General features: G+C 30.3%; 2 protein-coding genes across 4 annotated transcripts in view; one reads left to right on the plus strand and one right to left on the minus strand.

Moving 5' to 3' along the window:
* LOC143063020 (aspartate--tRNA ligase, cytoplasmic-like) overlaps positions 1-21,135 on the minus strand; it is a 210,324-nt gene that overhangs the window by 75,482 nt on the left and 113,707 nt on the right. The gene's annotated exons all lie outside the window — the stretch shown is intronic.
* Positions 1-21,135, plus strand: part of LOC143063015 (endoprotease bli-4-like) — a 37,789-nt gene that overhangs the window by 4,034 nt on the left and 12,620 nt on the right. For all 3 annotated transcript variants that reach the window (XM_076234917.1, XM_076234919.1, XM_076234918.1), the window contains exons 2-14: positions 2,228-2,414; positions 2,946-2,964; positions 4,581-4,646; positions 7,065-7,190; positions 8,080-8,132; positions 9,576-9,661; positions 12,808-12,980; positions 13,748-13,877; positions 16,527-16,627; positions 19,143-19,243; positions 19,821-19,936; positions 20,308-20,425; positions 20,851-21,125. In XM_076234917.1, the coding sequence (XP_076091032.1) occupies positions 2,356-2,414; positions 2,946-2,964; positions 4,581-4,646; positions 7,065-7,190; positions 8,080-8,132; positions 9,576-9,661; positions 12,808-12,980; positions 13,748-13,877; positions 16,527-16,627; positions 19,143-19,243; positions 19,821-19,936; positions 20,308-20,425; positions 20,851-21,125 (1,423 nt within the window). In that variant the 5' untranslated portion in view covers positions 2,228-2,355. The remainder of the gene's footprint in view (positions 1-2,227; positions 2,415-2,945; positions 2,965-4,580; positions 4,647-7,064; positions 7,191-8,079; positions 8,133-9,575; positions 9,662-12,807; positions 12,981-13,747; positions 13,878-16,526; positions 16,628-19,142; positions 19,244-19,820; positions 19,937-20,307; positions 20,426-20,850; positions 21,126-21,135) is intronic.

The following is a 21,135-nucleotide window of genomic DNA, read 5'->3' on the forward strand; positions in this document are numbered from 1 at the left end:
ATGTAAAACGGTGAATATTTATATTTAGATTAAAAACAAAGCTTATTATGTTTTTATTCCAATTAAGGTCCTACAGGTTACACTTTGCAAATACAGCTGTTTGACAAACAATGCCTCTTTTGTGGAGATGTAAAATATTCAGAGATATTTTGTTTTGTTTACGTACTGGTTCCCAGATATGATTTCTGTGTTGCTTATAGAGACATAACCTTTGGAATGTTAACAGTATACATAAACATAAAAAGTTGCCGCCTTGAATTCTGAATAGGACCTAAAATGAAGGGAGGGGCGGTACAGAATCGTAGTATAATTTTAAACTCTTAGAAGTTGGGGACATATAAATGTTGAAAACATGCCACACAGCCCTATATATTTTACCTTTAAAAACAAAAGTAGTGCATATGAGCAATTCTAGGATACATATTTTACCAAACTTCTGTTTAAAATCGGTTCATTTTAGCCGTAAAAGGAGTTCCTATGGATAATTGCATTGTCTATATTTACAGTTATTACAATTCTATACGTTAGCGCGATAGAGCAAGTTATGTGGTTATAAAACAATTTAATTTACATATATACGATGTCTCATTTTAAGAGGGCATATATAAGCTACTCATTAGTCATGGAGTATAGGAGTTGATTTATAATAACGTGGAAGGACGACAAATGGCGCCAAGTCATAACAAATGCTGGCATATCCTATTTTGAAAGGCATTTTAGATTATGAAGTAATGGTTCTCTTTCATGCATAACCCATATTCCTTCTCTTTAACTTTACTTTTGGTCTTTTTTTATTTATCAGCTCTGTAATGTTGGTTCTAAGAATTTTACCAACAGCATCACTTTAAATACATTAATTGTCAAATATGCATCTGGTGCAGTAAAAATGGTTCCATTAATGTTGTAAATTTAATTGTAAGACTCTCTAAGCAAATATTGCATGTATTGTATGCATATGGTTTAACATGTAACCTCATGTGTATAAGAACAGTCCCACTGCATGCACATACTTATATTATTGTACACAAGGTAGGTATAATGGTCATTAACAACTGATCATAATTTGTGGTGTCTTTGGCATATCATGAAACTTATGATTACAGTGTTTATTTGAAAGCGAACAGCTCCTATAAAACTTATATTAAAACCCGATTTTTTAATACAAGAAAATCTCTATGAATATTTTAATGAGCTTCAAATATATCAGAACAAACTGGACTGAGGATTCATTTGAAATGTTAATTTACCCTATAAATCATACAATAGATATATTTATAGATTATCGGTGGTCATCTCAACGAGATTGTTTTTCTCGCTTGAACCGGGTCGGCGAAAGCGAGAAAGGCAATCGAGTTGAGATGAACACTGATAATCTTTTTATCGCTATTTTACCTATGATGACGTTGTCAATTTCATGTCAATTTCATGTCAATTTCGTTAGCAACGCCACGTGCATGCTTAGTTTCTAGCGATAATTTTCCATATCAAGCGAGTAGCATGATATGAAAATTATCACAAAAAAAGATCAAAGGAAAAATGCACAAAATAGCGATAAAAGCACATTATCATCATTTTTCCTTGATATACATTTGTTATTACTTTAATATTGTGCTTTACAGACCAAAAAGGAGAAACTCAATACACATTTAGAACATTGACATAATCCCGACATATATTTTGTACTATACAAACTATTCCGTCAATTTCCAAGAGTATAACACTTTGTCCATAAAAGAGCATTGTCTTATTTCGCTTTCCTTTAGAGACATATCATATTACCAGTAGGCTTTTACATTGCAGAAAATGGCTATTACTTTATTAGAGTCAGATAAATTTTATGTGATTGAATAGGTTAAAAGTAGTTTCATTCTAGGAGGATTTTTTCTTCTGTGAAAAGATTTTCTACGAAAACAGCGCATTTGTTTTTCAATTTTATTCGTTAAACAGTGTTCTTTTTATAGGAATTAAAAACAAATGATATTTATTTATAAATAAAATCATGATATATCAGGTTTTCAGAAAAAAATAAAATAGAAAAAAAAGGGTTACAGGCTCCGAACATATCTCCATATTTATAGCATTAACGTTATATCTTATAATGAGAGAAATCAGAAAACTATGAAATAAAAGGTTTCAGAAACACACTATTCTTTTAAATTTTTTAAACGTTAGTATAAAGTAAATATTTATAATTCAATAGTTTTATGTCTTATTTTGCATGTTTTAGGATAGGTTAGCACAAACAAAAAGGCTGGTGATCGTTCACAGCATCTCCTGGTTTCTTTTTCTGAAAAATGTCTTAATGCCTGAAGAAACACAATTTACAGTCATTCATTGCACTGAAACAAATCCCATATGGAAATAATTTTCTCAGGTGGAAAGACATGGATTATTACTGTTTATTTGTGCAGTTTGTAAGTGCAATTTTAACTTACTTTTATAAATATATATGTTTTAATCTGATTTGTTTTACTGACATTTATGTACAACTGTTCATGGGCGATGAAAAGTATGGTAAATACTATCAAATACATTCACATTTTGCATTTCTCGTAGAAAAATAGACAGAAATAAACAAAGGGTTGTAATTTAGCAATACAAACGTACTTTTCATCAACATCTAAATCCTAAGCGGCGCTCGAACCAAAATAGTTAAAAGGATAAATCAAATACGAATTGGACATGCATTAAAAACTGAAAAATATAAAAAAATAAACAAAGGTCTGCCAATATGTCAATCTAAACCTGGCGGTAGAAAACTCTCAATATTTAAAAAAAAACCACCCAAACTTATCAATGATATTTCATGTCAAATAAAAGGACTGCTGGTAATTACAGCCACAATATATAGTTATTGTTTTTCGCTGTGAAGCATACCGAATATTTACATTGGTTAGATATATGATATAGCTGATATTTATTTATTCGTTTTTATATAATTACAGGACTAATCAAGAATGGCAGGTAAGATACTTAAAACGTATTGGAAATGATAAAGGAAGGATCGAAATTTATCGCAAAAGAAGTAGATGCCTCTAAATGATGACATTACACGTGAACCTCAACTTATACTAAGAAATGAACCGTATCGGAACTTCATTTAAAGTGAATTCCAAATTCATAATTGCTTTGGCCTTCAATCGATAATTCTTTAACAGATAAATAGAACGTTTGGTGAATTAAACAAATTTTCATCTATAAAAGAGGGGCCAAAGATACCAGAGGGACATTTAAACTCATACATTGAAAATAAAATGACAACGCCATGGTTAAAAAAAAAAGACAAACAGACAAATAAAAGTACACAAAACACAATTGAAAACTAAATACTAAGCATCACGAACCCCACCAAAACTGGGGGTAATATCAGGTGCTCCGGAAGGGTAAGCAGATCCTGCTCTACATGTGGCACCCGTCGTGTTGCTCATGTCATTACAAACCCAGTAAATAGTATAATTCGGTAGGTCACATTCGTAGTGAAAAGGGAAGTGGATTGTAGTTACGACATAAAGAACATGTCCGTATCACCTGTAAAACGGTTATTGCATAACGGTCAACCAACTCGTGATGGCGTCTGTAAAATGTACTAAGTGATGATTTCATCTTGACCTTTTTTGGAACTCTTGGTTTTATAGCTTCCCAGTGAGCAGCAACCCTCTATCAAGTAAATCATGATAGGAAATAAAAGCCCGGGAATATCATATCAATGGGGAGATATATACTCCGTATGCAGGCACTGCTGGAAAGTTACTCATAGAAATGGAAAGTTCACAATTAGGAAGCTGAAATCATCTCTTTTGTCGTAAAGTGTTATTTTCGACCAACTCTCATTGTCAATTTCTAGAAGTAGGTAAAGATATGAGGCTGACTTGAGTCTATCTGTTGTGTCCTTTTTCTCCAGTTCGATGGGATAGATTAGTTCAACATAGGCGTCCAATTTTGAACTATTTAGTGAGAGAACCTCATCTATATAGCGCAACGTAAAGTTAAATGATATTGCTAACTTCTTATCTTTCTTCCTAAGAAGTTTCTGTATGAAGTCAACCTCATAATGATAAAGGAACAAATCGGCAAGAACAATTTGTTCCCAATGGAATGCCGACAGTCTGTTGAAAACACGTCCTCCAATGTCAGTTTTAAAGAAATTTTTGTTTGAATCAGAGTTATTCTTTAAAAAGTAGGATTTATCCCTCCCCAAAACAAGATACTTGTTTCTACGATGAACATTTATTTTTATGAAGCAAAGCAATACCACTCTTTCAATTTGTCTTTTAGTTTGGAATGGGATATGCTTGTGTAAAGTGTAGAAAAGTCAAATGTTTTAATACTATCGGAAGACGAGAGACTCTTAGATTGTATGTACTCTAAACGAACTTTGGAATTTTTTAGTATCCATATCTGGTTCACGCCACCTCTAGAATAGGCAGTTTCACAATAACTTTGAAGCCCGGCTTTGATTGCTGATAAAATATATGTTTATGATTTAGAAACCGGTTTCGTGGTGCATTTGGAAGACCCAGCAATTTAACAATGTCACTATTATTTCAATATCATCATTATTATAATTATTATTGTTTCAGTATGTTATGGCCGATACATGTGCAACTTATATTAAAGACGAATTATGGCCTTTAGAGTGGTACCTGGTAAGTATGTTATCCCCATGGAACCTCGTGGGGATAAATAAAAACAACAGTAGTATACCGCTGTTCGAAATTCATATATCGATTGAAAAAAAAATCCGGGTTACAAACTTAAACTGAGAAAAACAAATCAAATATAAGAGGAGAACTACGACACAACAGAAACACAACATAAAAAGGTTCCTGTCTGCCAATTAAAAAAAATGAAATGTTTCTATTGATTACTGTCGTAAAATTCCATTTCTTTTTCATTGATTTCCATATTAAAATTGAACACACTTTTTTCTATATGTTATTAGAAATATTTCATTTTGCCTGGAAATTGTTATGAAACACAAATTAATCAAGATATAAAATTTCAACAACGGTATTGACGAGAAATGTGTACGAACATAAATCAAATTAAACAGTAAAAAATGCAAAACATTTTCCATTGTTTAGTGTTTATTCACTTTGCTGGAAGAGCATATATTTGTTCTCACTAAAATACAAAACATATGCGTCTCGCTTAATATGTGGTTCGCAAAGTCAACTTCTAATGCACATCGACTATATAGAATGCACAAACATGATATTGAGATACGAGAGAGACATGGTCTATGCCTATCATTCTATGAAACTCAATAGGAACATAGCAATATACATGATATACATGATATAGTTTCAAAACGTTTTACCTAGAAATATTTCACGAGGTGTATAAAAATGAACTTGTATTTCTTTCTGCTTACAGTGACTGATCATATATATTTATTCAAAATGATAAACCGGCTTTGTTTATTTGTAAAGAATAGAAAAGAATTAACAATGCATTGAATGATGTCTCATCGTAAATATAACATACAACATTTGTTGATGCATTGTTTGAAATAAACAAAATTGCTATTCTAATTTTTGAAATTGACGACAAACCTGTATATAGAATATCTATTTAAACAATACGTCATACATTTCTTCATTGTCATGGCTCTAAAAATCTTCCTTTGGAACGAACAAGTTGCTAAAAGTCATATGAAACCTCAAATTAAAAACAATGATGCATATGTTTTTTTTTTATAACAAAATGGATAGTTTTCATTATTAAACTAACTAAAGTCTTATGTACATATACTTTTTTCTGAAGATTTTCTTATATGTCCACATTTAGAAGAAGTTTACTGTTTTTTAATTGCTTGCTTCTAGGAAGCAATTTGCCAACATGTTTTCCGTATGGAAAGTTATCTTAGCGTGACCCTCCTCGTAAAAATCCGGTGATCGCAATACGCATGGGTCTGTCACTGAAATAAACTATTATCTGATTGTACATGTTAAACACGTGCTCAATATCCATGCTTTTTGTTGATTGTTTACTATAAGGTGACATGGGTAAACTTCGGAGTCAAAACAATGCATTTAATTAGCTACAATATCTTTTATATCATAACAGACAGAGAGAAAAAAAATTGACGATTATTAGATATATTTGCGTAAAAAATGATAAAATCGTGCATAGAACACTTAGTTTATGATATATACATGCATTCGTTCAAGAATTGGATAAACATTATTTTTCACCAGTCACTCGTTTCATATGACCTTAACAAAAACTATTTTTTTCCACACAGAAACATATAGTAGAATGTATATGCCTATGATGCAATTAAGCACATGACTAGTATAATGGAAAAAAACCTTTTCATCAAATTTTATCTGTTGGTATATACTGATGCAAATTATGGTTTAATATGAAATTTAACTAACTCACAAAGTATAGAAAAATCAAGATTGTCTTACAAATATAGTGCAATCAGTTCCAGTTCAAACAAAGGATACTTTTGTTAGTATATTACGAATAGATTATCGAGCTTTCTTCACATTGATATCATAGAATATCGGACAAGATCATAAACATACTAAACGTAAACCTTTTGTCGGTCGATTTAGCGCAATGAAAAAAAACCTTCATAACTGTGTAACACACGCATATATAAATATAAACACTTATAAAGTGTACAAAACTTCAATATTTAAAAAGGGAAAGTTTAATGTAATTGTCTGTATATAAATATTTTGGATAACAGATATCCTTCATCAGTATGATTATGATGCAAAATAAATCATGTAAATCTGATTCTACTATAATCTTCTAAGTCGTACAATTTAAATCGAACAAATGTTCGTCATCTTTCGTATTTTTTTTTTATCTAAAAAATTGTGTTACCCAAAGTAAAGTGAAATAAAGCAAAAAAAAAAACTAGTTTTTATCAAGTTCTGTTGCTCTTTAACATCGTACATATTTTAGATTTTTATTTTTTTGAGTGTTACTTATGAGTCTTATGTTTACGAAACACACGTCTGACCTCTCCAATTACTAGACTGGTATTTTCGATGAGTTTATTTCCAGATTTAGCTGTAATAAATTTATTTAATGTCTTAATTTAGAATAAATCTGAAACCGATAAATATGATATGAACGTACTACCGGCATGGAAAAGTTGTGTCAATGGAACTGGGGTTACTGTTGGTGTAGTTGACAAAGGCATTCAAGATCATTTTGATTTAAATATTGTAAGTAGACAATTTATGCGACTACAAGTTTATTTTGGTAAACATATAGTATAACCCCTTTCATGAATATCAACAGCCCATATGAATTTGATGTGAATACTCATCTGTAGTATGTCGTCGCTTCAGATAGGCTCTTGATAATTTCACTGTAGTCTAGTACTGGCTTAAATGGTTTACAATATATCTAGAAGTGAATTATTATTGTTTATAGGAAATATTTGTATATAACTCTTCTAAACTGTAACGAATTTACAAACAAAAACCATAATTCAAATTACTCTCATGCCGAAAATTGAAAATCTTATATTTTAGCATTCAAGTAACAAATTAAAACGACATGGAACTCAAAATGAGCCTGTAGCGATACTGACCCTTGGATTGTAAGAATATTTTTAACTCTCACCTCGCGCAAAAGAATCTCTGTACCTCTATTTTTGACATTTTTACCTATTATGTCTGTTTGTTTTGTTCACACATCGTTGTCAATAAAAAAAATTTAAGCGACTGTCATACAAGTGAGAGATTAAGCTAGCTTTAAAACCAGGTTTAATCCACCGTTTTCTACATAGGAAAATATCTGTGCCAAGACCGGACAGTTGATATTCATTCGTTTGATGTGTTGAGCTTTTGATTTTGACATTGGATAAGGGACTTTCCTTTTTGAATTTTCCTCTCGGAATTCAGTATTTTTGTGAAATTAATTTTTATCTGAAATAGTTTTGATCACGACTGCTCGATGCTTGTATTAAAACCAGCATTTAACCTTTATTGGTGGGCTATTTTAAATCCTATTTAAGATTAAAAAAAAAGTTTAACATGATTAACGTGTTGTAAAAATGTGAAATCTCATTTTTGTAAATGAAAATATTAATATTAATTTATTTTGCAGAACAGAGCGATTAGTTTTGGTGATGCCAAGACAGGAACAATAAATTCTTTCAAGTAAGTTTTATAATACACTGTAATGTTGGTGGATCATTAGACTAATAAGCCTAATAAAAAAAGTTGTGTAGATTTTATGTGCAATTCGCGTTTACAACGACGCCTGGACAGAAGGTTACATCAGATCAAAAAGTTTAATAGACTTATACGTTTCGAACAAAATTTTCATATTAGCAATCTGAGAACAATTGACAGACCTTACCAAGGAGAAATAAAAAATCATGCCCAATAAAAACAGAAAACACCATGGAAAAATGATAACGATAAAACACTTAATTTACAAAGTATTGACACAATGTCACTGGATAGTGTCACAATCGTAGAGAAAAAGACGAGATTGTAGTCACGACATGATCGCTGTCATCTTACACATAAATTCGAAGAAGCTCCACTATAATTTCGTGAAGTGTATGAAGGAAGAAGGACAGATTTATAATGAACCACTATGACCCTTGATGATATAGCTTTCTTGGTAGCAATAAAACTATATTGACTCATCAGATAGTTACAAATAACAAACAGATGTGTCGATGGCCGATTTTAGACAAGTAATAAATTCCTCAAAATATTCTTACATATTACGGGGTACTTTTGTATATCTGTGTAATAGTTTCTGTTCATGTGTGGTTTTCGTGAAAGACACCAAAAAAGATATCAATTTAATTTAGTAAAATATCATTCAAAGTCTATAATTCTCATGGGGAGTTAATTAATGGTTTCAAGGCAAGGGAAATATGTAATCCAATATGTCGATTTTACTCATAGCGTTTATGTAAGTTCATTATGGCGTAATGAGACATTATTTGTGGATAAGAAAAGCTTGAAATTGGTTTGGTTTGGTTTGAATTGTTGAAAATATTTTCGAACCTGTGTTGGGCTTAAAGTCAGTAGTTGTCTTTTCTACAATCATATTGTCTTTTTAATAATAAATATTCAAATCTTTTGACAGAACAATAATTTCGTTTATATTTTCAAAATAAAAATATCACTCACATAATTGTAGCTCATACTATTTATTTCATATCTGTTTTCATTTGTTGGTCTGTAAATAATCAGGCCGTTAAAATATCGTTTGAATGGTTTACATTTGTATTTAATTTAATTTAATTATACTGTATAAGTTTTGCTCATACTTGATCACCGTACTGTAATTTATAATTGGCAACTTTTACGTCATACGGTCTCGTGGATTGTTGTTACCTTGACAATCAATCCACAACTTCTAATTTGATGTTGATGACTTTCAATCCAACAAAGATTTTATAATCACAAGGTCTTGATTCCTTTTTAAAATTTATATTGAATGAGGAACGATGAACTAATGGTTGAAAGGGTTTTATTTATATCTGTTATTTAATTTTTGTTTATTTCTCTCACCAGCTTTATTTATTCTTTATGACAATTAAGATTACTTGTCTGGTAAATTTACAATTATTTTTACAGACATGGAACTCGAGTGGCTGGTATAATTGGGGCTTTGAAAAATGGCAATCAAACTGTTGGAATAGCATTTGGTTCAGAAATAGCAGGTAAGGTATATAGTTCAAACTATACGTACTAGTGTTTTGAAAGTCAAACATAGAGGGCTTATGATAAGATATTATAAACCTGACATCCAGCCTTAAATTTAGTTCACAACAAGAATAGGAACTCTTATTATACATCCTCTGTAAATGACAATGTATCTGGTTTACTAAACTTTTAATCATCTTTTTTAAAACAATGATACTCACAAAATAAACTATTAAAGAAAACGAATGCATCGTTTTGTTATATAAAAAAGAAGATGTGGTATGATTGTCAATGAGACAACTATCCAAAAGAGATCAAAATGACACAGAAATTTACAACTATAGGTCAACGTACGGTCATCAACAATGAGCAAAGCCCATACCGCACAGTCAGCTATAAAAGGCCCCGAAATGACGATGTAAAACAATTCAAACGAGACAGCTAACAGCCTAATTTATGTACAAAAATTGAACGAAAAACAAATATGTAACACCTTAACAAACGAAAACCACTGAATTACAGGCTCCTGACTTGGGACAGGCACATACATATAGAATTAGGCGGGGTTAAACATGTTTGCGGGATCCCAACCATCCCCTTACCTGGGACAGTGGACAATAGTTCATTTTTAATGTTATAATCTAAGTCTTTTTTGTAAGGCCATTGAAGGAATCTAACTTTATTGGTATCGATTTCCATTTGTATCACAGTTTTGTTTTTTCATGTTGTTGTCAGTTTCATTTAACTTTGTGATTTAAGTGTCTGGTTGATAACTTCAGCCACTGATTTAATCAATATAACTCTGCATTGAAAAGTATTTTTTGTATATTTAGCATTCACAGATGAATAGTCAAATTGATAACCCACAAACAAAAAACAACCCTTCTGTATATCACGAGCAATATATATTAAGATGTTAATCAAACGACATGGAAAATTCCTGCACATTCTAGCAATGCTTACGTTAGGGGGACCGCAAATGACTATTTTCTTATTTTGGTTAAGTTTTAAAAGGTTGATTTTGATGTTGTTCTTTCTGAGTCGAAAAGTAAGAATTCGACACGAGGTAATGTGATCTTATATGTTTTCACCTGGTACGATATCAGTGGAGTCCCTTTTAACGCAAGTTTCAAAATAATGACATTTTACCTAGATGAAACAGTTGTTTTTTAAATCTAATTAGAATTGTGACATAAAGCAGCAGAAAAAGGATGATACTACTATATTATTACACAAAAAAATTCACTGCGAACATGGCAACATCAACAACAGTTTGCCACGTCTTTCGCACATCAGTAGCTTACTCCACAATTTATTGTCTATATCATGTCACTGTGTTCTTCGATATCACCACTGTCAAACAAATAGTCATTTCAGTTAACACGAGCTGAAAATATCTGTATTATATATTTACTAAGACCATATAAAAGATAACATTTGTCGATGCTTTTTCTTTAAAGGTTAAACATAAGCCAGAAATGACAATGTACATTATTATACTCCATGTTAAAATGCCATATTTTGATTGGCTAATACGAGGGTGTTAATTTACTCTATCACATGGCTGAGCGGGTGACAATTGTTTTGAATGTTACCCTCTCGTCTAAACCAATTAAAAATCGATAATTTAAAAGACAATGAATTGAAATCACATCAAGTAATTAAATACAATACTTAAGTTCTACGTTTTGACTCAGAGTTTATTATTTGACTGTCAAAATAAAAAAAATAAAACATCTTGCCTAGCTTTTTTTTTTCTAATACCCATAACTTTGTTATTCACGTGACGTCATAGAAAATAATTTTAATATAAAATTAATCTGTAAATGACAATAATGATAGGACAATCAGTATGATAAATTAAATAACACATGGCTGAGAAGGTGATAGAGCAGATTGGTAACCCTCGAAAAATCACTAACAACCTTGGCTTCGCCGCGGTTGACAATGTTTTCCCGAGGTAACAATGTGCTCTATCACCCTCTCAGAAATGTGATATATATATATATTGATTACTTTATAGCAACAGAGAAGGTAATAACGTCGCTGACGTTAGTTGTTATTTATGCGCCCTCAAATTTCACATATATGGAAATGATATATTTTCTAACTAATTTGATGATTAGCTGGAAACTAATCATTGAACCAAGTTTTTTTTTGTCAAATTATATTTGACTTACTTTTTTTGGAAGATTGTTTAAACAATTGCTTTATAAATAATTCACTGATGAAGGTTTTCAAATTTAAATAAATATATAGCATGAAATATGTCCGTTTAAACCTGAAATCATGAAAATTTAATAAATATAAACTATTTCAATACAGTTGTTACGCCAATTTAGAGATTACTAATACATAGAAGATGTTTTAAATTAAAAAAAACCAGGAGTCTTTATCTTTCCGAACAAAGTGATTAGGAATAAGTCCTAAAGAATAGAATAAAAAAAGATTATAAATTTCTAGCGAATATTTTACATTTCAAAACCGTTATTTCTTAAAGTAACACACGAAGGTATATCATTATTACATATTTTAGTTGATCGTGTATAAAGTATTCTCTTTGAGAGTGTTCGTAAAAAATCGCTGTTGGATCAAACCCATATGGTATGTCTTTAAGAATTAGAAAAATCACACAAGTTTGCAATATGCAGTGCGGATAGAATTCTAAAGAGAGTTATTGAAGAATGAATTACCAAAGTTCCTTCACATAATTGGTAGGCGGTGTCAATTTTATCTTGCCTAACCCCCTTGTCTTATTTTTTAGATTGAGCACCACAGCTCACATTTAGGTATTTTTTTCTCGTGTGGTTAGTTTTATATATTGGAAGCACAAGTGAAATACATGACATGTTGTACTGTTTTAAAACTGGTTTTGAAGCGTACATGTGAGAAAGTGGTACACTTCAAGACATATCGAAAATCTACAAACGGACTCGTCCATACATTAAGATATTTCTTGAACATATTTATAAATAATGATCATACATTTTGTTTAATGTCATTGGATATTCCGCTTTTATTACATGCTCAATCAAACCAGGGTAAAGAATATTGAAAACACAATTGATGCATGAATCAAGGAAACTCAATTTAATTATTTTATATGTTTTAGATGATAAACCTATTTTGCATGGGCGTTTTAGATATGTTTGATCCTTTATAGATATAAAGGTAGCCTCGAGTTCAATGTTTAAGACGTTAGACGTGGAAGCACTTACTCATCATATGAATATAATTGATGTGTATTCAAGCAGTTTTGCAAATTTCCATACTGGAACCGTGACATATCCATTACTTACACAACAAGAAGAGTCTTTCAAAAGGGGAACGAAATTCGTAAGGCAATTTTTAAGTAACCCGTAACAAACACAGCGACTTTTAAAATGTTCTTTGTTCTCATTGAAACAAATGAAAAAAGAAAAGTGTTGAACGAAGAAAACAAGAGAATGTATAGCAATAACGTTCTTCAATAATGCATAATATAAACATGTTTTTTTCGAAATGTATGTGTATGTACAAAAGGTGCAAGTCGTCTGTTCAAAAGAAAAAAGTAATTTGTTACAAACTCTAAGCAGTTTATAATTTTACCGAACCATGTATTACTTCATTGTTACTGCATATATCTATGAGATAAAAGGAAATTCAATAATCAACAATTAAGGTGTGTGGTAGCGACAGTCATGTTTTACCTAATTGATATGTAATACTAAAGTGAAATTTTCCTGAAGTTTCAAATATGATGTATTCCAAAATGTTAAGCAGTAGCAAATACAATTGCAGTAATATTTTATGAATTCATGTATGATAGATAACACAAAGGATATATGGTTTGTATCCATGACACAAAATTAGTACACGAACTGTATAACGCACACACAAAGTAAAGGAACATTGCTCTAATAACTATTCCCAATCTAAAAATCATATAACTATAAATACTGAACTAGAAATGACTCCTGTGAATAGATATGCTATTTCGCTATAAACCCGCTTCTAAAATACATTAAATGAAATACAGTAAAACTAGTGTCACAAGAGAAAATGGCGGATGCTACTTTCACATCAGATATTTTTCGTTTAGGTTTTTTTTATTTATCATTCAGGGTAGAGGTGGTCTTGGATCTGTCTATGTGTTTGCTACAGGGAACAGTGGTGGTGATGATACAGATTTTGGTCGCGATAGCTGTGCTTACGATAGACTGGTGACAAACAGATATGTTATTTCAGTAGCAGGTACATATAAGCGATCTGTAACTATCATAATATCAAATGAGATATATGTATGCTAGAACTATTTTAAGAAACAAATGAGATGTAGGTAGTAGTTATATTTGGTATAGACCAGACCACATAAAGTTAAAAGAGAAACTTAATCATAACTCAAATGTACAGGATCTCTGAAAATAAAAAAAAAACATTATTGAAAACTAAATACTTTTTTTTTATTAACCTGGATAAGACAAATTAATGGAAATTATTCCAAACTTGGGAAACTTAATCTCTTTTCGATTTTTGAATATGTTAAAAGGCCATTTCTTGGCCTTTATATAAAGCTGAAAAATTCAGTTTGCAATGAAGTATATAATGTTTTGAAATATCTTTAAGATATACAAGATAAATTTGAAACTAATACATTCAATGTATGAAGGAATAATAAAATACAGATTTTATATAAATATCCGAGTAGAAATGAATTGGGTGCTGAATAACTTGTTAGAAGAACATGGAAATTGTATTACCTATGATAACTTTGAGATAAACAGTACATCAACACTAATTGCCTTAAGTATCAAGTTTTAATTTCTGCAAATAAGACATTTTTTAAAAAAATAAAAAAATGTCTGAATGATTTAGAATTTTAGGCCCGAACAAATTTCTCATGAAAACATTAAACGTGATAGATACAAACAAGCGCGGTTATGAGTGTGGATGGTTAGTATCAATAGAAATTCTATAATATCAAAATATTGAAATGACCTGGCTATTTGAGGAAAAAAAACCAAATAAAACTAAATTTAGATATTGATTTTATTTTATTTGATATTTTAAGGGAATCGATGAAAATAACATAGTACTTTATTAATCTAGTTAACAAATTCTATATAATTATAAAAAAGTTATTATCATTAGAACAAAATAATACGACAGCAATTAACATATGTTTAAAAGAAAACTTGATAGACTAATATATATTCATGAAAGCAAAAGACTCAGTAAGATGGAAAACTGATAGAATTATTGGACTCGCAATAGACTCCATGCATACTATGAATTCAAGATATTTGGTATTTATCGCAGAAACCTTTGCGTATCAATTATATTCTGTCCTTTATCAAACTATTGAAGCTATGTTTATTATTGTGATCTTAAATCAATAATTTGATGGTTGTCGTTAAAACCTTTGTAAATCTTTTTCCTATGTATTATGTTATTACTAAGAAGAATTGAAATGTGTGTTACTAATATGTTTATGTACAAAAAGCTTTTTTTATCTACTGATTTGTTTTCCATAGCCTCATGCAAGTAAAATTAATATAAATTCCGATAAGCATGCTCGTTTACGGTTAATAATGTCTTGGTTCACTCATATTGAATTTGCTACGTTTGAAATGGTTGGGTTTTTTTTTTTGGATTATTTTTTACCAGGTTAGTGTAAAAACAAGGAAACTTTGGGTAGACAACTATCATTAATACATCCTGTGTAAAATATGACATGTAATGTTATTATTTCATTTAAAATCTGAAAGTTTAAATGCTGCCACATAGTCAATTTTATTAAACTTTGCTCTCGATGTGCACGATCTTAGGCTCTATGTGCCGATATCAAAATGTTTATCATACCATAAAAGTTCAAATAACAAAGCCTGAGTATTCAAATTCCATTCAGATTCACGTTGAGAAACAACTATGGCATTCCCCATTTTGTAGTGTTAATATACTCTCTGGAAGATATTGATTCCTTTCAGAAGTTATTTTTGGTGATTAGTAATCATTAGATTTAACATTCACCAGTACACACACGCGACATCGTTAAAGTTTCTATGCCTTAATTCAGGCCTGCTTTTAGCATTCTTGTTATCATGCTGATTATTAAATGCGCAGTTTTCCCTGATTTCAAAATCCTTCTAATTTATTCTGGTGATTTATTACAGCCGGAAACTACTAGGTCAATGATTGAATTTAGTAGTGCCAATCATTTTATAATGACGAAGTTATGATTATGACCCGTGTATATAGCAACTCCTAAATACACCGTTTGGTGGTGCTCCTGACAGAGACCGAACGTACCAATCAGATACAGGATAACATGTACTATTGAAATAGGTATCGGATTCGACCCGGAATTTGTTAATTATTGGTATTATTAAATTTGTTGAAAACAAAAGGGCCGGGCATGGTGAAATTTTTAATCAATAACACTGTCATATATTAGGTATATATGAAGTTTCTTTCTTTTATTCGTAGTTTATATTAAGTCAGGAAAATGACAATTATCTTATTGTTCTCGTTTTTGTGTATGTTGCATTGTCGTTTTTTCGTTGCACTTCAGTGTTTCCTCTTATGGTTGATGTGTTCCCTTCCGGTTTCAGTTTGTGGCCAAGATTAGTTTTCTCTCAACCGATTTATGTCTTTCGAACAGCGGTACACTACTGTTGCCTTTAATTACGCCATGCCGACTAACAAATTTGACCTATTTGACCTCGGTATTGAAGTAGTATAGATATTAGACAACTGCATATTACTAATAACGTCGTCCAACAATGAACACAAAATCCAATCAGGTCTATTGTCGAAATTTTCTTTTTTAAATCTGTTGTTTAAAATGATTTCAATTTTTGATGAGTCTAATAAAAAAACAATTGTAAATCCCGCGTTTTGTAGGAATTCAGAATGATTTGACCAAACTTCCAACTGGTGAGTTCTGCAGCGCAATGATGGTAGCTGCTTTTACAGCTAAGGCTGGAGCAACACATCATAAACTAGTAAGTTTTGTCACATGATTCTAAACACGTTGTAGTATATCTCTGTAAAGGTTGTTTAAGAATGGTACGTTAATAACCACACACATTTTTAACTTAAGTATATTAACAGTAGTGTTTTTTTCCCTTTGATTTATTATAATTTCATATTATGTACAGAGTAACTTTACTGTTAAATTCGTCATTTTAAAGTATTGAATCATATAACTCCATACAGTTAAGTTCAATGGTATACAGGTGATTCATTTTTTTTCAAAAATTTATGTAACATTTTCTTTTAAAGGATACTCCTATAAGATTATAGATAATTCAGTAAAACTGTTTTCACTTTATAACTGTAGACTTTCCTAGAAATGTATGAAAGTAAAGTTTACAGTATATCCTTAATCAATATATATATTTTTTATATTTTTCAAATATATGTTCGTTGCTCTTTTGTATTTGTTTATTAATAATCATACGAAATTTTTCTTTTATAACATATATTTCCAGATGTTTTAATTTGTTCATGCACTTCCTAAACTGTTTGAAGGACATTATATTTTGTTTAATAGACATTATTTTTTTTTCAGAAGTAATCATTGATGCATTATGTTATGATGTAAAATATATCTCAAAATCTTAACATAAACGTTAAATAGCTAATAAAAAAAGATGATTCGGGGAATGAAATACGAGAAATAATTAAAGGAGCAGCATTCCAGACCATAAATTCCAATTTTCAAATATCCGTATTGAATATCAGTACTAAAGTACTGAAATGTCAGAGTTATTCTTATTTATTTATGAAATCAGACAGTTGATGAAACAGTTAAAATACATATTGATATGACATGAGTTTGACTGTCCCTCTTGTAACGTTCGTCTCTCTTTTACAATAATTATTTGAATTATCTTAGATATAATCGTATATGTTGAATTAAAAAAAATGAGACTGTTTGGATTGAAAAATTGTTAACTATTTCATTGTATATTTCCTTTTTTTTTAATTTTTCTTTTTATTATTTTTGATTATGTCTATAATTTTAAAACAAATTTGGAAGGCTCATATTATTTTTAGAAATATAGCAAGAATTGACATTTTGTGCTTTTAATTAATTCAGAACGTCAAAGCGAGAGTGACTCCTGCAGTAATGACGAGGTGTCCTATTGAACAAAAAAATAATAAATCCAATGCCAATTTAAAAATGAAAGTTCATAAAAGTTCACAAATTCAAACGATATCAATTAACGGAACAAGGAAAAAAAATATACTGTCTTGATTTTTGTTGAAGTCAGACGATAGCAGATGATGTATTTAAAATATTGGTGTGAGAACATATACCACAAAGGCAACCTCTACTTATTTGGAACATTTATAACAGTAGCAATACATCTTCAAAAAAAGTTCTAAAAAAAAGTTTTTTTGGTGATTTTACGTTTTACTTGTGCATGAACTTACAGCACCAATTTAGGATAGAAATGATTAGAATTCTAAAAAATTATTTAACCAAACAAGCTATTTTTAGTAGTAGGGGACTTCTCGCATAGCATGTGTCACTACAAGAATTTAAGCATTTGTTGAAATTTGCCATGTAGAATTTTGATACATGCATAAGTGGTTATGTAAAATGTATTCATGCAATCATTAATCATACAAGCGCAAAAGTATATTCAAGTATTTTTTCAAGTTTGGGATTTTTTTTCATGATTTGTAGTGATTTCATACTGATGAAATCATGTTTGAAGATACGTTTGAATTTTTGCACTAAACAGCACGCTTAATATTTTATAAAAGTAATATTGTTAACAAAACTGTTAATCTACTCTTTGGCCTTTTTCTTTCATTATCATGATTATGACACACATTTGGAAGGGAATAATTATATGAAAAAGATATAGTAAATTTGGTTTAAAAATCACTTCAAGTGTCAGAAGATAGCTAGTATTAAACAGATAATATACAAAAAATTAGATGTAATGGTTCTACATCCAAAAAGGGAGTTATCATCACCTTTCGTCTACAAATGGTCAATTCCAACGTTGATTGATTTCAAGCCAGAAAATATATTGTTTCTTGAACTTTCTTCAAATAAGGGAGACAATAAGCTACTTTCAGTTTACACATTGTACTTTCTATTTTCACTTTTGGCGAAACTTTGTCCTAATATGTATTAATTTATGTTCTTTGTTATTGAAATTAGTTCATAAATGCTACTTTCAAATAACACAGACTCGACCTTGTTCGAGGTTATATGAGACTTTAACGAATACTAAAGGTCCCATGGCTTTACTTAATACCAGTAAGAAGCAATATTTTGAAGTTTTAGTACAACAACCCGTAGTACTTTTGTTCTGAACTATAGTATCGACGTTGATCATACTTTAGAGCCAACGGTGTCGTTCATGCAGACACAAGGAACAGGAAACAGGTTGATATATAATGTATTAATGTTGGATACGTATTCCATAATCGTTTTGAGGTCGATAAATGATCATAAAGGTATTTTTAGTTAAAACAAACTTTTTTTTTTGAAAGGTAACAACAGATATAGGCAATAAATCGACAGAATATTTTAATCAGAACTCAGCAGCTACTCCAATGGTGTCAGGGGCTGTAGTGCTTGCCCTTAGTGCTAAGTATGTTGTGCACTTAAACATTTTGCTTGTTTGCTGGTTTAATTATTTTGTACATTTTTTCTTAGTTAAATATCGGATATAGTCTTTTACACAAATTGTAAAAACTCAGATGATGCTACAATTGATAAAAAAAAGTAATAAATGTAAATAGACACAGATGTTACTACTAAAATTTTAACTTGAATCTTTCTCAATTTTTATTATTTTAGTAGTAACATCTGTGTCTATTTACTATTATTGCGAAACCTGGATGAAGGATTCTTCGCATCAAATTCCGAGGAACTGAAATCAGCAATGATATTATTTACGTCTATATTTTATATAACAGTGATAGTATTAAATTATTAAACATTAAAAGATTGTTACTTAACATGTTTTAGTAAATCATCCTGGTATCATACTAATCTAAACCTATATTGTTAATTTTCGAATACATTTATTCCGCCCTAAATGTTTATTAACTATTTGTCAATAAATTTGCAGTAAAAGTAGTTAAACATGAATTCTGTAAACAATCGTATAATATATGCTAGAGCTCATGGCTTTTTCTTTTAGTAAAATGTATGTTATATTTCAGTCCGAGATTATCCTATCGTGATGTAATGCATCTACTTGTTTTAACATGTAGAGGAGATTTGCCAGAATTCGAACAAGGAGGAAATTATTTTATGAAAAATGCAGCAAACTTGTCGGGTTGGTACACATTAATTAGTTATAAACTTCTATGTTATTTAGTCTCTGGTGTAGATTTTTCTCATTGACATCATACCACGTTTTCTTATATGAATAATTCTAATATTGCTGATATAGTCAATACAGTGTATTTAAAATCTTTATTCAATACAATGTATTTTGGATGTTGAAAAATATTAGTTTAATGCAATAGGAGAGGATCTTATATAGATTCTGATATTTTTGATCCGATTTGAATATTTACCTTTTCACGTATTTCTGATATTCTGGACTTTAAAATTATTGACGTTGAACGTGCCTGATAAAAGTGAATCCGAAAAATATTGCGTTTTTTATGAAATTCTCATGAAAATTGACTATTTTTGTTATAGTTTCTTCATACTTTGGCTTTGGTTTATTGGACATTGGAGCTCTTGTTGAAAAATGTAAAGTTTGGGAAAATGTACCACAAGTGATGAACTGTAGTGCAAGCAATAACCGTCGAAGACCGTATGTATTTCTTTTTTAAAATGTTATATTTTATCTGACAATATTCAATTTGAGGAACAAAAAAAGTAAAACAAAAGAAAATTCTGCTATCAAATGTATAAAACTTTGAATGGTAATTCTACTTCAAATATAATTTTTAAACATTAAACTCGCCTGATTGGTTTAATAGTAAATAAAGTTTTTTTTTCTAAAGTAATTTGAATGATATAAATAATTGATGATGGAAAGGAAATATCGATTCGCGCATTTCATGTTGTTTCATTACCGTTTTGTATTAGAACTGGAGTTTGTTAGGGATGATACCCTTTTTTTGGGAGATTATATGTTAGGAAAAAAAAAAGAAAAAAATGTTTGTTTCTTTTCCCACAATGTCAAATATACTTTCTACCCTTATGACTAATAAAGTCAACAATATTTTATTTTAGAGTTAGAAGCAACTCGCATACAGTATTAGTGAATATGTGTAACATACATTATGTCGAGCATGTTGAAGTGTCGTTAAAAGTTCAACACCGTCATGCAGGACAGATACAGTGGGTTCTTATATCGCCCTATGGAACACGATCTACAGTTCTTCCTGGCAGAGGATTAGACTCAACTAGAGAAATGAATCTTACTGTTTTAACTGTGCAAATGTGGGGAGAAAATCCAAATGGACAATGGCGATTGGAACCTACGGCTGTTTTTGGGAGTAATTTAGGTAGATATTG

Source organism: Mytilus galloprovincialis, chromosome 2 (assembly GCF_965363235.1).
Source record: "Mytilus galloprovincialis chromosome 2, xbMytGall1.hap1.1, whole genome shotgun sequence".
Taxonomy (NCBI): Eukaryota; Metazoa; Mollusca; class Bivalvia; order Mytilida; family Mytilidae; genus Mytilus; species Mytilus galloprovincialis.